Raw genomic sequence first — 16,283 nt, 5'->3', positions numbered from 1 at the left:
AGGACCTACCAAAGAACTCAAGAAGGCCCGTGATAATGGACAAACTATAGTTGGCCTCCTTCAAATGGGCAAGCACTCAGGATGGCACTATGAACCTCCTTAAACAACATTTGAGGGAAGGTCAAATCTTTGCAGACAATCCTCCCATCCCCCGACGTGATATTAGTTATAGCATTGTCTGTTGTAATACTGTAATCATATTGTAATCATGGGTCCTTTTGGTGTCCTTTGAAGGTCTTTGCATTATGTCCCCCTCCTTGTACTCTTGATATCAATAGACAAGTTAGGGGGTCCTGCCAAACCCCTCACCGAATCAAGAACACAACCTTATTTGGTGGTTTGAAATAAAAAAAATGTAACTACACACGTAAATCTCTTGTTCTAATGAAGTAATATTTACATTATCAATGTAAATAACTTAATTTTTTTTTATTTAGAAAAATACTCTCTTGCCTGCTGGAAAAGTGGTGAGAGAAGTGTGTTTAGGTGGCATTGGAAATATGTTTTAAAGTTATATACAAATTGTGAACGAGTTTTTCAGTTCTCACAACTTACTTGACATACTGGCTAAGATCAAGCGTAACCCATTCTGTTGTTAGACAAAATAGAATGCGTGGTGTATCATAAAATCAACTGTCATATTTCCTAATATAGATGTTCCATCAATTTTATCTACTTAACTGCAAATAAATAGTTCTTATATGCTTAATTAGGTTAGCTGCAAATAAATACTTCTCATATGCTTAATTAGGTCAATATTTTTCATAGTTGTATTGTCGACTAAAAGTATTTTTAGAACAAATTTTTGTTTTAAACAATGTTCAAATTATTAAAAAGTGAACTTCAGAAAAAATTTATTCGCTTTTTGGTTATATGTAGTATAAATCCCAGATTAACCTTATTACTACATTTAAACCAAAAGTGCACCAATATTTTGATGGAAGGAATAATTTTAGCAAAAAAAGAAAAAGAGTGAGACCGAGCAACAAACTAAAAGAATATAATTAGTTGGAACAATGACGCGTCCCTTTCAAGTAGAGATTTCTATAATATTATTACTTGATTATATACTAGTACAATATTAGCAAATCCAGCAATAAAATTTAAGACAATATGACGTTTCTACATATAAGCCATATTGCCATCCACGTTATTATTTTCTATTTATAAACTTTCCCGATGATACTGCCTCTTGGCATGTCCCTATTTTCTAGGGTAGTTTTTGTATTTTCCTTTTATCTGGCCTGCTTTAAAAGTAGTGGGCTTAGTGGGTAAGTTGGCACTAGAAATGGGTCTAATAATACACTAATAATTCAGATATTTCTTACCATATCAAAGCTACTTAACAATCTGCTACATGATTGGAGTATGGGATTGTATATTCCCTATAAAAGTCAAACTATATATGTACTCATCAAGTGCTAATTTTAATAATACATCCGATTTAGCAGTCAAATTTTTTTTTATAGCAAGTGTGCATTTTTTCAGCTGCAAGTGTGCATGAGTGACTCAAAAAAAGTTATTAATCTTTTACAGCCAGTTGAGGGCGGTCGATCAGATGTCTATATCGACAATGTATTAATAAAACTTTAGATGAAGAAAACGGAAACAATTGGAATACGCACGTTGATATATATGCTCATTTGACGACGTTGAGATGGTAAAAAATCAAAAACGTGTCTCATGACAATTGACAAACACTTAAAAAGTGAAGTTGCTTCACTATAAATTGGCATTTCGAGATGGCCAAAATGAAGAGCATATCGTAAGAAATTAAGAAGTAACAAAGAGAAAAAAATACAGAAAAGGAAAATAGGGGGGAGAGACATGGCTAGCATGGCTGAGAAATGGGAGCAACTTAGTGGAAAAAACAATTGGGAAGGGCTATTAAACCCCTTGGATTTTGATCTACGTAAATATCTCATTCAATATGGGGAATTGGCTCAAGCAACTTATGATACTTTCATTACAGAGGAAAAGTCCAAAAATGCAGGAGCTAGTAGATACTCATTGGAGAATCTTTTTACTAGGGTCGGACTTGATCCACTGAAATATCGCGTAACCAAATTTTTCTATGCTACCTCATCGATTCCACTTCCTGATGGTTTCTTTGTAAGATCATTGTCATTGGAAGCATGGAGTAAGGATTCAAATTTTATGGGGTATGTAGCTGTGGCTACTGATGAGGGTAAAGTTGAACTGGGAAGGAGGGATATTGTGATTGCTTGGCGAGGAACTATGGAGAAGTTGGAGTGGGTGAATAACTTTCAATTTGCAGCTGTCCCAGCACCCAAAGTCTTTGGTGATGGAGGTTTGCTTCCTTTGCTCCAACCTTTGGTACATCACGGCTTCTACAATATTTATACAACAGATAATCCACGATCACAGTTTAATCAGACTAGTGTCCGGGACCAGGTGCATGTTATCTTGCTTACTTGATAGTAATACTTTCATGTGTTTTTATATGAATATGATTGTTTATTTCTCAAGTATTTTTCTTTTTCAATAACCGACTTTAATGATTATAGTGAAACATACTTGGAGTTTTCTTTGTTTTAATTTTTATCAAAGGGATCAACTTTGAAAACAAAAAGAGAAAAGTATTATACTTGCCTTGATGAAGCTAAAGAGTCTTAACAGCTCATCATTTTTCTTCCTTTTAGGTCCTTGAAGAGGTAAAAAGATTGGTTGAGGAATATAAGAATGAAGAGGTGAGCATAACAGTAACCGGCCATAGCCTAGGTGCATCACTTGCAACCCTAAATGCAGTTGACATAGCTTTCAATGGAGTCAACAAAACAAGCGAAGGCAAGGAATTTCAAGTGACAGCTTTTGCATTCGCAAGTCCTAAAGTTGGAGATCTCAAATTTAAGGCAGCATTTGACAAACTGAAAAGTCTTCGTACTTTGAGAATCCATAATCTATGGGATGTTGTTCCGAAAGTACCTCCAATTGGCTATATAGACGTCGGCGAGGAACTAATGATTGACACTACAAAATCCCCATATGTAAAGCCTCCTGGAGAAGTTGTTAGCTGGCATTTGTTGGAGCCATACTTGCATGGAATTGCAGGCACTCAAGGTTTAATAGGTTTTAAACTAGAAGTGAATCGTGATATCTCACTTGTCAACAAGCAATGGGACATACTAAAAGATGAATATGGTATTCCCGGGCTTTGGTGGGTTGAGAAGAACAAAGGAATGGTTCAACAACAAGATGGATCTTGGATTCTCATGGATCGTGAGGAGTATGACTTCTAAGAGAGCTTTGGAGTTTAAAACTGGAATTGTTCCTATCAAAATAATGTTTGAATTAATGATAATAATAATGTTAGTAATACTTGAATAAATGGATTTCATGAGTACCTCATGAAAACACAGGACATCATATACTGAATGTATGTAATATGGTTCCTCTTAATTACCACACAGAGGATAAACTTTTATGTCGATCTATTTCTATTTAATGTTTAATAGGAGTTTTAATTTGTGTGTCTACTTAACTTGTATGCTGGCTTCAAATTACGTTTAAAAGATAGATAATGTTATTAACTTGTATTCCCATATCAGGCAGCTCGTGAAACTTTTTCACTTAGAAATAATAACCAAAAAAAAAAAGGATTACAATATTCGTGGTCAAATGAAACAATTCCTATAAACTTTGGTAATTCTATTATTCAATAAATTGTCATCTCCTTCATTTTTGCTCTGTATCGTCGGTTTTAGTGATTGACATTCTAGAGATATATAAACTAAAAAAAAAAAATTGAAAGGGAGGGTAGCGTATTTCCTAACAAGCTCCAAAATTGGGATTTGTAACCTTAAAAATAAGACAGATTATCTGCTACAACAAGTAAAAATATCTTGAGATTTCTTATACTTACAATGTAAATAACTTAAACTTTTTTTAATCCCTTTTCTCCCCCACTTGACAAGTCCACTTGGGCGTAAGAACACGGTATCAATAAAAATGAGGCATGCAAGATCCGAAGATCATGCAGATCGGAGACAACTATAAATGAATCTTCAAGTTTGTGTTATTGGTCTAAAGAATAGTACATCTATCAGATGTCCATGTATTTTAAAGAGTTGATTTATTCATTGGCTACTACTCCACGGAGGCGGATCCAGGATTCGATTATTGTGGGACACCATGACATTCAATATAAATTTATCACTGTTCATAATGATTGGTACGGAAGTCTATGCTAATATTTGACTATTCTTTTAACACATTTGTAAGTATATATGAAGTTTTGCCGAAGTTTTCGGGTGCCGGTGACCCCTCAACGTAACATGTGCTTCCGCCTATGCTACTCCATCTTTTTTCAATTTATTTGTCTTAATAACTCTTTAATTCCAACATCTTATATTTCAGGTTTAAGACCATAGGATTCAACGGATATTCTGATACATTAGATATATTGTTTATTTAAGATTACAAGATTAAAAAGTCTTTATATTTTTTATATTCTATGCCCAATAAAACTAAAACACGCAATATATTTCCTGAATTTTTAAATGTTGTTGGTTATTATAAACGTTATTCTATTCAAGGATGGACAACCAATGGTTAGACAATTTTGGTGATTGGTGTGTGGACGGTGTCAAAAAGAAATGGACGAGCGAGAAACGAGGTGGGCGGAGGAAAGTGTGTCCGTGTTGTGATACCACAATAGGTTATCCCTTCCTGTTTAAATTAAATAATATCTTAAATTAATGTTATGCAGATACCACTAAAAATAATTTGAGATATCAACTATTGAGTGCTCGTTGGAAATTATATGAAGTCATGAATGATGTGCTGCTAAATCATTGGAAAAGTAGTTGTGAGACAATTAAAATTGGTGGGCATTATAATTTGTTATGATTGCAAGGTTCGAAATGGTTCGACTTTAACAAAGTGCACGATATACTGACCTCGCACTAAAATAATTTTGAAATAGAGAAAGCTGTACAAGTTTGATCCATTTTAACTTTTATACAATTATAAACTAAGTGTTATGATGAATACGGTGGATGTCTACTCTTCTTCCATAATTTTCATCTAAAATGCTTAATGACATATTCAATGACATAATTTGTATGTTCAATGACATATTCCATGACATATTTTCTTCACTTTTTATGCCTATATAAAGGCCTTGTAATAGATAGGAAAAAACACACAATTGAAGAAGAAAATCTCTTCATTCTCTCTATCTCTATTTCTTGTTCTATATTGTTATTTTGGGTTATATTTCATAACACGTTATCAGCACGAAGCTCTAATTTTATTCTTAACTCCAGCTAAGTTGAGCCATATTTTATTGAGGTATGTATCATTATAATCATTTTATTTATGGCAGTACATATATCATATGCTTAATTCTTACAACCTAAATTTTTCTTTGCAATTTTTGATAATTTACATCATTCATGTTGTTGTTCCCTTTTTCATATTTTTGTTTATCATGTTGTTTTTCACACCTGACACAATACCATTAAAAAAATGTATGCATATGTATGTAGTGTATACATTATCTAGTCACTGCAACTAATAAAACGTTAAATTCTATTAACATATATATATATATATATATATATATATATATATATAAAGTGAAATGAAACAATATATAGTTTCTATTTTATGGCATGAATAAAATGAAATAGTAGATTGCTAACATGATATAGCTTTATTTTCATTTGTTTTACCTTAATCGATTTGTTTCATTAATTGTTTATTATTATAATTATTTCTCTAACTTATTCATCTTTTATGATAGTTTTCACTATGTCAAATTTATCAAAACTTGAATTTGTGGCACTTGACATCACCGGGAAGAACTATTTATCATGGGTCCTTGATGCTGAAATTCACCTTGACGCTAAAGGTCTTGGAAATACGATTATACAAGGAAATGAAGCATCAAATCAGGATAAAGCGGAGGCCATGATTTTCCTTCGCCATCATTTACATGAGGGATTAAAAACTGAATATTTAGCAGTAAAATATCCACTTGAATTATGGATTAATTTGAAGGATCGATATGATCACCTAAAACTTACGGTAATACCGAAAGCTCGGTATGAGTGGATACATTTAAGGTTGCAAGACTTTAAAACTGTAAGTGAGTATAATTCTGCTATCTTTAAAGTAAGTTCTCTATTAAAATTATGTGGAGACACTATCATAGATGAGGACTTATTGGAAAAAATATTTTCTACTTTTCACGCTTCAAATGTGGTGCTACAACAACAATACCGTGAAAAAGGTTTTAAGAAATATTCCGAGTTAATCACATGCCTACTTGTGGCTGAGCAGAATAATACTCTATTAATGAAAAATCATGAAGCCCGTCCCACTGGGTCAGCTCCATTTCCGGAAGTGAATGCTATAACAACATATGATAAGTTTGAAAGAAAACAAAATAATTATCGTGGTCGTGGACATGGTCGTAAACGTGGACATGGCAGGGGCGAAACAATTATCGTCATTATGGTGGAAATAAATTGGAGAACAATAAGGGTTCTCAAATTAATCATTCAAAAGGTAAAGCTAGTATGTGTCACTGATGTGGTATGAGAGGTCATTGGGCACGCATTTGTCATATGCCAGAACATTTTGTCAAACTTTATCAAGCCTCTCTCAAGAAAAAAGAAAAAAATGAGGAGGCACACTTGACCTTTCAAAATAATAATGATGAAGCAAGTCCCTCAAATAAATATGATTCTAAGGCACATCCTGCATATAAAGATGATGATTTTGAAGGCCTAACAAATATTACTCATTTAGAAGTTGGAGACTTCTTTGAGGATATTGACTGAAGAATGAATCATCTTACTGGGGAATGAAGTTATAAAAGTTGTTATGTTTATGTTTGCAACTAGTTTATTTTTTCTTGAGTGTATTTTCCTAATGCATCATGTGTTGCTAGTTTCTATATTTCTAATGTATTTCTTAATGTTTTTTTTTTGCTTGTCTTTCATATTTCTTATGATGTATTATTTGTCTTTTTTTAATGAAGAATATGAAAATTCCACAGTCTTCAGTTGGACTCAAGATTAATAAAGATGATATATGTCTTCTGGATAGTGCTACAACACACACTATTTTAAAAGATAAGAGATATTTCTCTTATTTGGTAATGAAAGAAGCGAATGTTAATACAATATCCGGTAGTACAAGATTAATTGAAGGTTCTGGAAGAGCCAATTTATTACTACCAGGAGGAACAAATTTGGCTATTGATGAAGCACTATATTGTAGTAAATCTCAAAGAAACTTATTAAGTTTCAAAGATATTCGCCAAAATGGCTATCATATTGAGACTACAAATGATGAAAAGATTGAATATCTTTATATTACTACAATAACGTCCGGTAAGAAATATGTGCTTGAAATGTTACCCGCTTTTTCCTCCGGCTTATACTACACAAGTATTAGCAGGATTGAAACACATGCCGTAGTAAACAAGAAGTTTACTAATCAAGATAATTTTATTATTTGGCATGACCGGTTGGGCCATCCTGGTTCTAATATGATGCGTAAAATAATTGAGAATTCACATGGACATGCAATGAAGAATCAGAAAATTCTTCAATTTAAGGAATTCTCTTGTGCTGCATGTTCTCAAGGAAAATTAATTATTAGACCATCAACTATTAAAGTTAGGATGGAATCCCCTGCATTTCTGGAACGTATACAAGGTGATATATGTGGGGCCATTCACCCTCCATATGGACCATTCAAATATTATATGGTTTTGATAGATGCATCTACAAGATGGTCACATGTGTGCTTACTATCAACTCGCAATATGGCATTTGCGAGATTGTTGGCTCAAATAATAAAGCTAAGAGCACAATTTCCAGATTATGCAATTAAGACAATTCGTCTTGATAATGCTGGTGAGTTTACATCCCAAGCCTTTAATGATTATTGTATTTCAACTGGGATAACAATTGAGCATCCGGTTGCTCATGTTCATACACAAAATGGTCTAGCAGAATCATTGATCAAACGCCTCCAATTAATTGCTAGACCAATGCTTATGAGAACAAAACTTCCCATTTCAGTATGGGGTCATGCTATTTTGCACGCAGCATCACTTGTGCGGATAAGGCCCACAAGTTATCATAAAGTCTCCCCATTGCAATTGGCTTTTGGTCAGGAGCCAAATATTTCCCATCTTAGGATCTTTGGTTGTGCGATATATGTTCCAATTTCTCCACCACAACGCACAAAGATGGGTCCTCAAAGAAGGTTGGGGATATATGTTGGATATGAATCTCCTTCAATTATAAAATATCTAGAGCCGATGACTGGAGATTTATTTACGGCAAGATTTTCTGATTGCCATTTTGATGAATCAGTATATCCAACATTAGGGGGAGAAAATAAGCAGCTGAAAAAGAATATAGATTGGAATGCATTATCACTGTCTCATTTAGATCCTCGAACAAATCAATGTGAACAAGAGGTTCAAAAGATTATTCATTTGCAAAATATTGCAAATCAATTGCCAGATGCATTCACTGACCTACCAAGGGTGACCAAGTCACATATTCCAGCTGTTAATGCACCAATTCGAGTTGATATCCTGGCAGGACAATTAATTAAAGCAAATGAGTCTAAGCGATGCTTGAAACGTGGTAGACCAATCGGTTCTAAAGATAAAAATCCTCGAAGAAGAAAAGGAGCAAATGATCAAAGTGAACATAACACGGAGGTAGCGGCTCAAGAAGAGCCCCAAGACGTAACAAATGATAAGACCTTAGGGGAGGTCCAGGTACCTGAAAATAATGAAACTGAAAAGATATCAATAAGTTACGTCTCAACCGGGAAAAGATGGAACCGAAATAATGTTGTTATCGATAACATTTTTGCTTATAATGTTGCTATTGAAATAATGCAACAAGATGAGGATCTTGAACCAAAATCTGTCAATGAATGTAGACAGAGAAATGATTGGCCAAAATGGAAAGACGCTATCCAGGCAGAGTTAACTTCACTTGGAAAACGTGAAGTCTTCGGACCCATAGTTCGAACACCTGAAGGCATAAAGCCAGTAGGGTATAAATGGGTTTTTGTGCGGAAACGAAATGATAAAAATGAAGTCGTTAGATATAAAGCACGACTTGTGGCACAAGGGTTTTCCCAAAGGCCTGGAATTGATTATATGGAGACATATTCTCCTGTAGTGGATGCTATCACCTTCAGGTATCTCATAAATATGGCAGTGCAAGAAAAACTTGATATGCATCTAATGGATGTTGTTACAGCCTATTTGTATGGATCATTAGACAACGAAATTTTTATGAAAGTACCTGAGGGATTTAAAGTGCCAGAAGCATATAAAAGTTTTCGAGAAACTTGTTCAATAAAGCTTCAGAAATCTTTATACGGATTGAAACAATCAGGTCGTATGTGGTACAATCGCCTGAGTGAATACCTGTTGAAAGAAGGGTACAAGAATGATCCAATTTGTCCTTGTGTCTTTATAAAAAGGTCTGGATCTGAATTTGTTATAATCGCTGTGTATGTTGATGATTTAAATATCATTGGAACTCCTGAGGAGCTTCCAAAAACAGTAGACTGTTTGAAGAAAGAATTTGAAATGAAAGATCTTGGAAAGACAAAATTTTGTCCTTGGTCTACAAATTGAGTATATGAAAGATGGAATATTTGTCCATCAATCAACATACACCGAAAAGCTTTTAAAGCGATTCTATATGGATAAAGCACATCCATTGAGTACCCCGATGGTTGTGAGATCACTTGATATAAAGAAAGATCCATTCCGACCTCATAAAAATGATGAAGAGCTTCTTGGTGCCGAAGTACCATATCTTAGTGCAATTGGGGCATTAATGTATTTTGCCAATAATTCCCGACCAGATATAGCTTTCTCAGTAAGTTTATTGGCAAGATTTAGTACTTCGCCAACACAAAGACACTAGAATGGTATTAAACATATATTCAGATACCTCCAAGGGACCATTGATATGGGTTTATTTTATTCAAAAAAATCCAAGCCATCATTGATTGGTTATGCAGATGCAGGATATTTGTCTGATCCACACAAAGGTCGATCTTAGACAGGCTATTTATTTACAAGTGGAGGTACAACCATATCATGGCGTTCGACAAAACAAACTATGGTTGCTACTTCTTCAAATCATGCAGAGATAATAGCCATTCACGAAGCAAGTCGAGAATGCGTTTGGTTAAGATCTATAACTCAACACATTCAGCAAACATGTGGTTTTTCTTCGAAAGAGAATATTCCAACAATATTGTATGAAGACAATGCTGCATGCATAGCTCAATTGAAAGGAGGATATATCAAAGGAGATAGAACAAAACACATTTCACCAAAATTCTTTTTCACTCATGATCTTCAGAAGAATGGTGAAATAGATGTACAACAAGTTCGTTCAAGTGATAATTTGGTTAATCTGTTCACTAAGGCATTACCAACCTCAATATTTGAAAAGCTGATATATAAGATTAGAATGCGTCGTATTCGAGACATTAAGTGATTTTTCATCAGGGGGAGTAACTATACGCTGCACTCTTTTCCTTAACCAAGGTTTTGTCCCACTGAGTTTTCCTGGTAAGGTTTTTAATGAGGCAGCAAGCAATGCATATCATAAATAACTATGTACATCCCAATATTTTTTTAGAGAGTTTTTAACAAGGCACATTATCTATGGACATCCAAGGGGGAGTGTTATGATGTATATCACATTATGGTGGATGTCTACTCTTCTTCCATGATCTTCATCTAAAATGCTTAATGACATATTCAATGACATAATTTGTATGTTCAATGACATATTCCATGACATATTATCTTCACTTTTTATGCCTATATAAAGGCCTTGTAATAGATAGGAAAAAACACATTTAAAGAAGAAAATCTCTTCATTCTCTCTATCTCTATTTCTTGTTCATGTTTTACTAAATTGCTTTTATTTCATAACACTAAGTAATTTTTAGTCACAAATATGTCACTCCCTCGTTGTCGAATTGGCCGGGTTGACCCGGTTGGATAGCCGTTTGGAACTTCAACACTTTGTAAACTTAGACGAAGCATATTAATCGACAGTCAAGATGGAGAAGCAACCCAAGGCCAGAAAAAACAAAATACTAGCAGCTCTAGGAACAAGAACAATGGAGGTTCAAAATAATCATCGAATTTGAACAAGTCCAAACAAGTCAAGCAGGATTTCAAGTCCAATGTTGATAGAGGAAAGACTAAGGAGGAAAACAGAGGCAAATAAAAAAAGGATAGCTGGGTGCATACGACTTTCCGCGTTCAATACAAAGAGGGGAAATAACGTTACTCGTGAACCATGCAGCTTTTGATATTGTTGTCTTGCTGATAGTATAAGATGTCACAAATGAAGGTATAAGACTTATAATGAAATAATGCCCTAATAGAAGAACCATGCATCAAGTCCCAACTCCAATTTTAAAGGATTAATGAGGAGCAGCAAAACATACATAGATATCAAGCTTTCTATTAGAATATAGTATAAACCATGCGTATTGTTATAGTATTTTTTATGGAACAATTGTTTATTTATTTATTTATGAATTCAATAAAAATTTATTTTACATAGATCATGTATTTGTTTCTGTGTTCGTTAATTATATAGTAGATGAGGTGTATAGAGTTTAGCTTATACACGGAAGATTAAATCATCGATTCTTATAAGTCATAAAGTTTATGTTCACAACCTAATGATGGAATTGGACAAGCCATCGGAATGGTTGTAGCACAAGATTAAATATAATTTATCTTGATCATGGGAATGGTCTAATTCCAACTTCTTGTGCTAGTATATTTTGTACATATTGAACGGATCAAGTAGAGATACGTATTTTATACTGACTTAATAAAATAATTTCTCTAGTCCATTCAATGTACTTATACTCTTAATCTTGATATAATTATTATTAGTTGTGTATATCATTTATTGTTTTGATTTATTAAAAGGCGAGATTCTTTCGTGGGTCAATAAGCCTGGTAAGCTGGACAATAATGATATACATTGGCGAAGTAATAATTAGTTGATAGAATTCATGTCTCGGTTTTTGAGATTCATGATACTCCTTTATGAAAGCTTATAAGTTTTCATGTATAAACTCGACTGGTGAATTTTGTATCTGACACATGAAATAAGTTAAGTGAAAGTCTAAAGGAAGTAATCAATAAATTAAATTGTCAATAATTTTATTTGATTGGTTAGTATCTGAATCTTAGCATGGGGAGTTAAATAAGGTTTTATGAAAGAATTTCGAAATTGAACTAAGGAGTGCAATTATGAATTTTTAGTGGAATAATTCGTAATTTATTATGGTAGAAATTAATTTCAAAATTTCAAAATTAATTCCATAATAGGAAGCCTTGTTAATTAAATTCTGTGGTCCCTACTGTGCCTGAATAATAGGAAATAAAGGGAACCTTTCCTTAGTGGAAAAAGAAAACCTAACAGGTTTTGGAAAAATGTTTTGACCTAAAAAATGTAGCTATATATACATGGTATATAGCTGGCCGTTTTTTTGCACTGAAAAACAACACATTTTTCTTCCTTGAATTTCGCCCACCCGAAGTTCTCTATTCCCGATTTTTATTTGGGTAACACAGTAGAAGACTGTGGAGGGTTTCTGAGGTCTTGCATTTCTGGAACTGGAGAAGGATGTCGATTTTCTTTGTTCACGCTTCAAGAGGTAACTCGTATAATCTCTGTATGTGCTAATTGTTTAATATACACATGAATAAGATACTGTGATTGTTCCGCTGCGATATGTATTCCAGCAATTGGTATCAGAGCCTACTCATGCCTAATTAAATGATTAGGATGAACAATAAAATAAGTATCATGTTAATATGCAAGTTTTGAATTACCTGCAAAGATTGGTTTTGAATTTTGTAAAACTGCACTGTTCTTAACATGAATATGTGTTCTGAGTATTATGATTATTCTGAAAATCATGTAATATCTGCTTATGGTTTATTATATTTGATTAGAATAATCTGAAATTACATTGTTCCATGAAAAACGTAAAAATCGTTATTTGGCCGAATTAGGCCAGAAAATCGGAGGTCAACATGTTGACGGACTCCGATTGACATGAAACTTGGCAGGTCCATGCGAAACGACCCAGTGAGCAATAGTCATGGGCTATATACGTCGTTTTTAGGCATTCGAGGTCATTTAGATGGGGTTTTGGACGTTTTATTGATTTTCTGAAAATTGTTCAAAACTTTTTTGAGTTATTTTTAATCCAGTGGTTGTAGGGATCATTTCCTATGGACTACAGGGTTAAAATACTAGTGATATAATATTTTTACACGTTGATGTAGGTCTTCTTCTATATCGGATAAACTCATTATGGATAGTCACTAGGTTATACTAGTTGTTGATTGCTTGTATTCACTCTCCATCTGAGTATGCTTGTTGATTCAATGGAGCTAGTATATATATTGAATGTTGATATTCACTTCACTTAAATTAACAGTTTACTCTCCATCTGAGTATGGCCTGTCTAAATTCATGGAGTGAATAATCTGTCATTATATATGTATATTGCAAGAATAGCCTTTTTCCTATCGAAATTTGTTGTTCAAGGTGCATAGATTATATATATATGTATATATATATATATAGTGTGTTTAGAGTTTTAATATTCAAATAAACATGACTGATTTTGATCTATTTAATGAAATTATCTCACAGATTAACAATGATTACTTTCAATCCCCTTACTGTTATTCTTACTCAAAACAAACTTGAGGGTCCGAATTATGTTGATTGGAAATGAAACTTGGACATTGTCCTAATTGCTGAAGAGTACAAATTTGTGCTCGATAAGGTGTGTCCAGAAAAACCTGGAGATGATGCTACAGATGATGAACAAAAGGCTTACCAGAAATGGTCCAAGGCTGATAAGATGGCTCGGTGTTACATTCTGGAATCTATGTCAAATGTTCTGCAACATCAACATCAGTCAATGGAGTCTGCTTTTGACATTCTGGAAAATCTCAAAGAAATGTTTGGAGATCAGAATCGGGCGGCTAAGCAGACTGCCATGAAAGCTCTTCCGAATACCAAAATGGTTGAAGGTTCATCGATTAGGGACCATGTTCTGAAGATGATGAGTCTTATGAATGAACTAGAGGTCCTTGGAGCTAACATTGATAAGGATACGCAGGTTGAAATGATCTTTTAGACTCTGCCTAATAGTTTTCAGCAGTTTCGCCTGAATTATAACATGAACAAATTGGATTTGTCACTTGCGAAATTGTTGAATGAGTTGCAGTCGGCAAAGACTATTATCAAGCAACAAACTCCTCCTATGGTAATGAACTTTGAGACAGGTTTTGCTTCTAAGCCGAGAGGCGGTCAGAAGAAGAAAAAGACTCAAAAACCCTTTGTTGGTTGCGCAACTGATGGTGTGAAAAAGGCTAAGGGCAAGTGCTATCAATTCAAGCAACCTGTGCATCATAAGAAGCAGTGTCTGACTTATCTGGCCAAGCTGAAAGATAAACTAGGTGATTTACATCTACTTGTCGTTGAAACTCTTTTAGCAGTTGTTTCTACCATGTCATGGTGTGTAGATTCGGGAGCCACTAATCATGTCTGCACTTATTTGTAGGGCTTTCAGGTAACACGACGGCTAAGTAGAGGAGAAATCAATGTATCAAGCAGATGGTTCATCAGCCCCAGCTTTAGCAATAGGAAACATTAGTATTTTTTTTGGTAGTGGTAGAGTTTTAGCTTTAAAAACACATTATATGTACCTTCCGTTAGAAGGAATTTAATTTCGGTTTCTAGCCCTATGAGAGATGGTTATGAAATTAATTTTCATGATATTGATAAATGTGTTATTGCTCATGATAAACGTTATCTCTCTTCGGCTACATTGATTAATGGTCTTTTTGTTGTTGACTATATTCCTAAACTGTTACAACCTAAAGAACTGAATTATGTTGATTTACCAAGTAAGAGAAAATGTTCTTCTGAATTGAGTGAAACATATTTATGGCACTTGTGTTTGGGTCATATAAATATAAACAGAATTTCAAGGTTGGTCAAGGATGGACCTTTAAGTTCATTGAAAGTAGAGGCACTACCAACTTGTGAATCTTGTTTATAAGGAAAAATGACAAAACGAAATTTTCCCTCAAAAGGAAATTGAGCAAGTGATAAATTAGAGTTAATTCATTCTGATTTGTGGGTCCAATGAATGTCCAAGCAAGAGGTGATTTTGAGTATTTTCTGACTTTTACAGATGATTACTCAAAATATGGATATATTTATTTGTTATGTCGAAAGTCTGAATGTTTTGAAAAGTTCAAAGAATTCAAGACTGAGATTAAAAAGCGACATAATAAATATATCAAGACACTACGATATGATCATGGTGGGGAGTACCTCTCTACGAATTTCATTGGTTATTTATTAGAATGTGGAATTACATCTCAATTATCTACACCTGGAACTCCACAACAAAATGGTGTAGCTGAAAGAAGAAATAGGACTCTTATGGAAATGGTTAGATCAATGATGAGTGATTTGCCTTCGTCCTTTTGGGGACATGCCTTAGAAACGGAGAATTACGCTCTGAACTTAGTTCCTTCAAAGTTAGTACCTTTGACCCCTACAGAATTGTGGACTGGGCGCAAGCCTAGTCTGCGGCATATTCGAATTTGGGGTTGTCCGACACATGTGCTGAAAAGGAAAACGGATAAATTGGAGGCAAGAACGGATGTATGCGTGTTTTTAGGTTATCCAAAAGGGACGAAAGGTGGTTTATTCTATTTTCCTAAAGAGAAAAAGGTAATTGTTAGCACAAGTGCCACGTTTCTTGAAGAAGACTATTTGATGAACCATGTTCCTAGAAGTAAACTCGTTTTACAGAACTTAGCAAAGGAATGGAAACTAAGTCATCTAAAAAACAAAACGACCATATCCAAACCTCGGAAGTCAATTTTGACAAACCATTGCATTTTAGTAGCAGGAGAAAGGTCAATAGACTTAATGTCCCGCAAGAACAAGTGCCCGAAGTCATACTACCACAAAGTAGTGGGAGTCATGTTGAGCAGACTACACAACAAGAAGAAGTCATTGATATCCCCGTGGATAGCATGGAGACTTAGGTTCCTGATGATGATGTGCTTCAACCACAAATCAAAATGATTTAGTGTGTAGTCGTAGTGGGAGGGAAATAAGACAGCCAGTTCGTTATACGCTCTTGGGAAAATCATATGATAGGATCCTTGAGGA

General features: G+C 34.3%; 1 protein-coding gene and 1 long non-coding RNA gene across 2 annotated transcripts; both read left to right on the top strand.

The window, feature by feature from the left end:
- Positions 1-1,690: 1,690 nt before the first annotated feature.
- LOC104210496 (phospholipase A1-IIgamma-like) lies at positions 1,691-3,565 on the top strand. The gene is made up of 2 exons (XM_070167400.1): positions 1,691-2,415; positions 2,664-3,565. Exons 1-2 carry the CDS (start codon positions 1,828-1,830, stop codon positions 3,258-3,260), a joined length of 1,185 nt encoding a protein of 394 aa, XP_070023501.1. The 5' UTR covers positions 1,691-1,827; the 3' UTR covers positions 3,261-3,565.
- Positions 3,566-5,218: 1,653 nt separating this feature from the next.
- LOC138886314 (uncharacterized) lies at positions 5,219-6,972 on the top strand. The gene is made up of 2 exons (XR_011404985.1): positions 5,219-5,313; positions 5,768-6,972. It is a non-coding gene; the product is annotated as an uncharacterized lncRNA (long non-coding RNA).
- The last annotated feature ends 9,311 nt before the right edge of the window (positions 6,973-16,283 follow it).

Source organism: Nicotiana sylvestris, chromosome 2 (genome assembly GCF_000393655.2).
Source record: "Nicotiana sylvestris chromosome 2, ASM39365v2, whole genome shotgun sequence".
NCBI classification, from domain to species: domain Eukaryota; kingdom Viridiplantae; phylum Streptophyta; class Magnoliopsida; order Solanales; family Solanaceae; genus Nicotiana; species Nicotiana sylvestris.
Note: the sequence above shows the minus strand (reverse complement) of the source record. Positions and strands in the feature narration are given on the sequence as shown.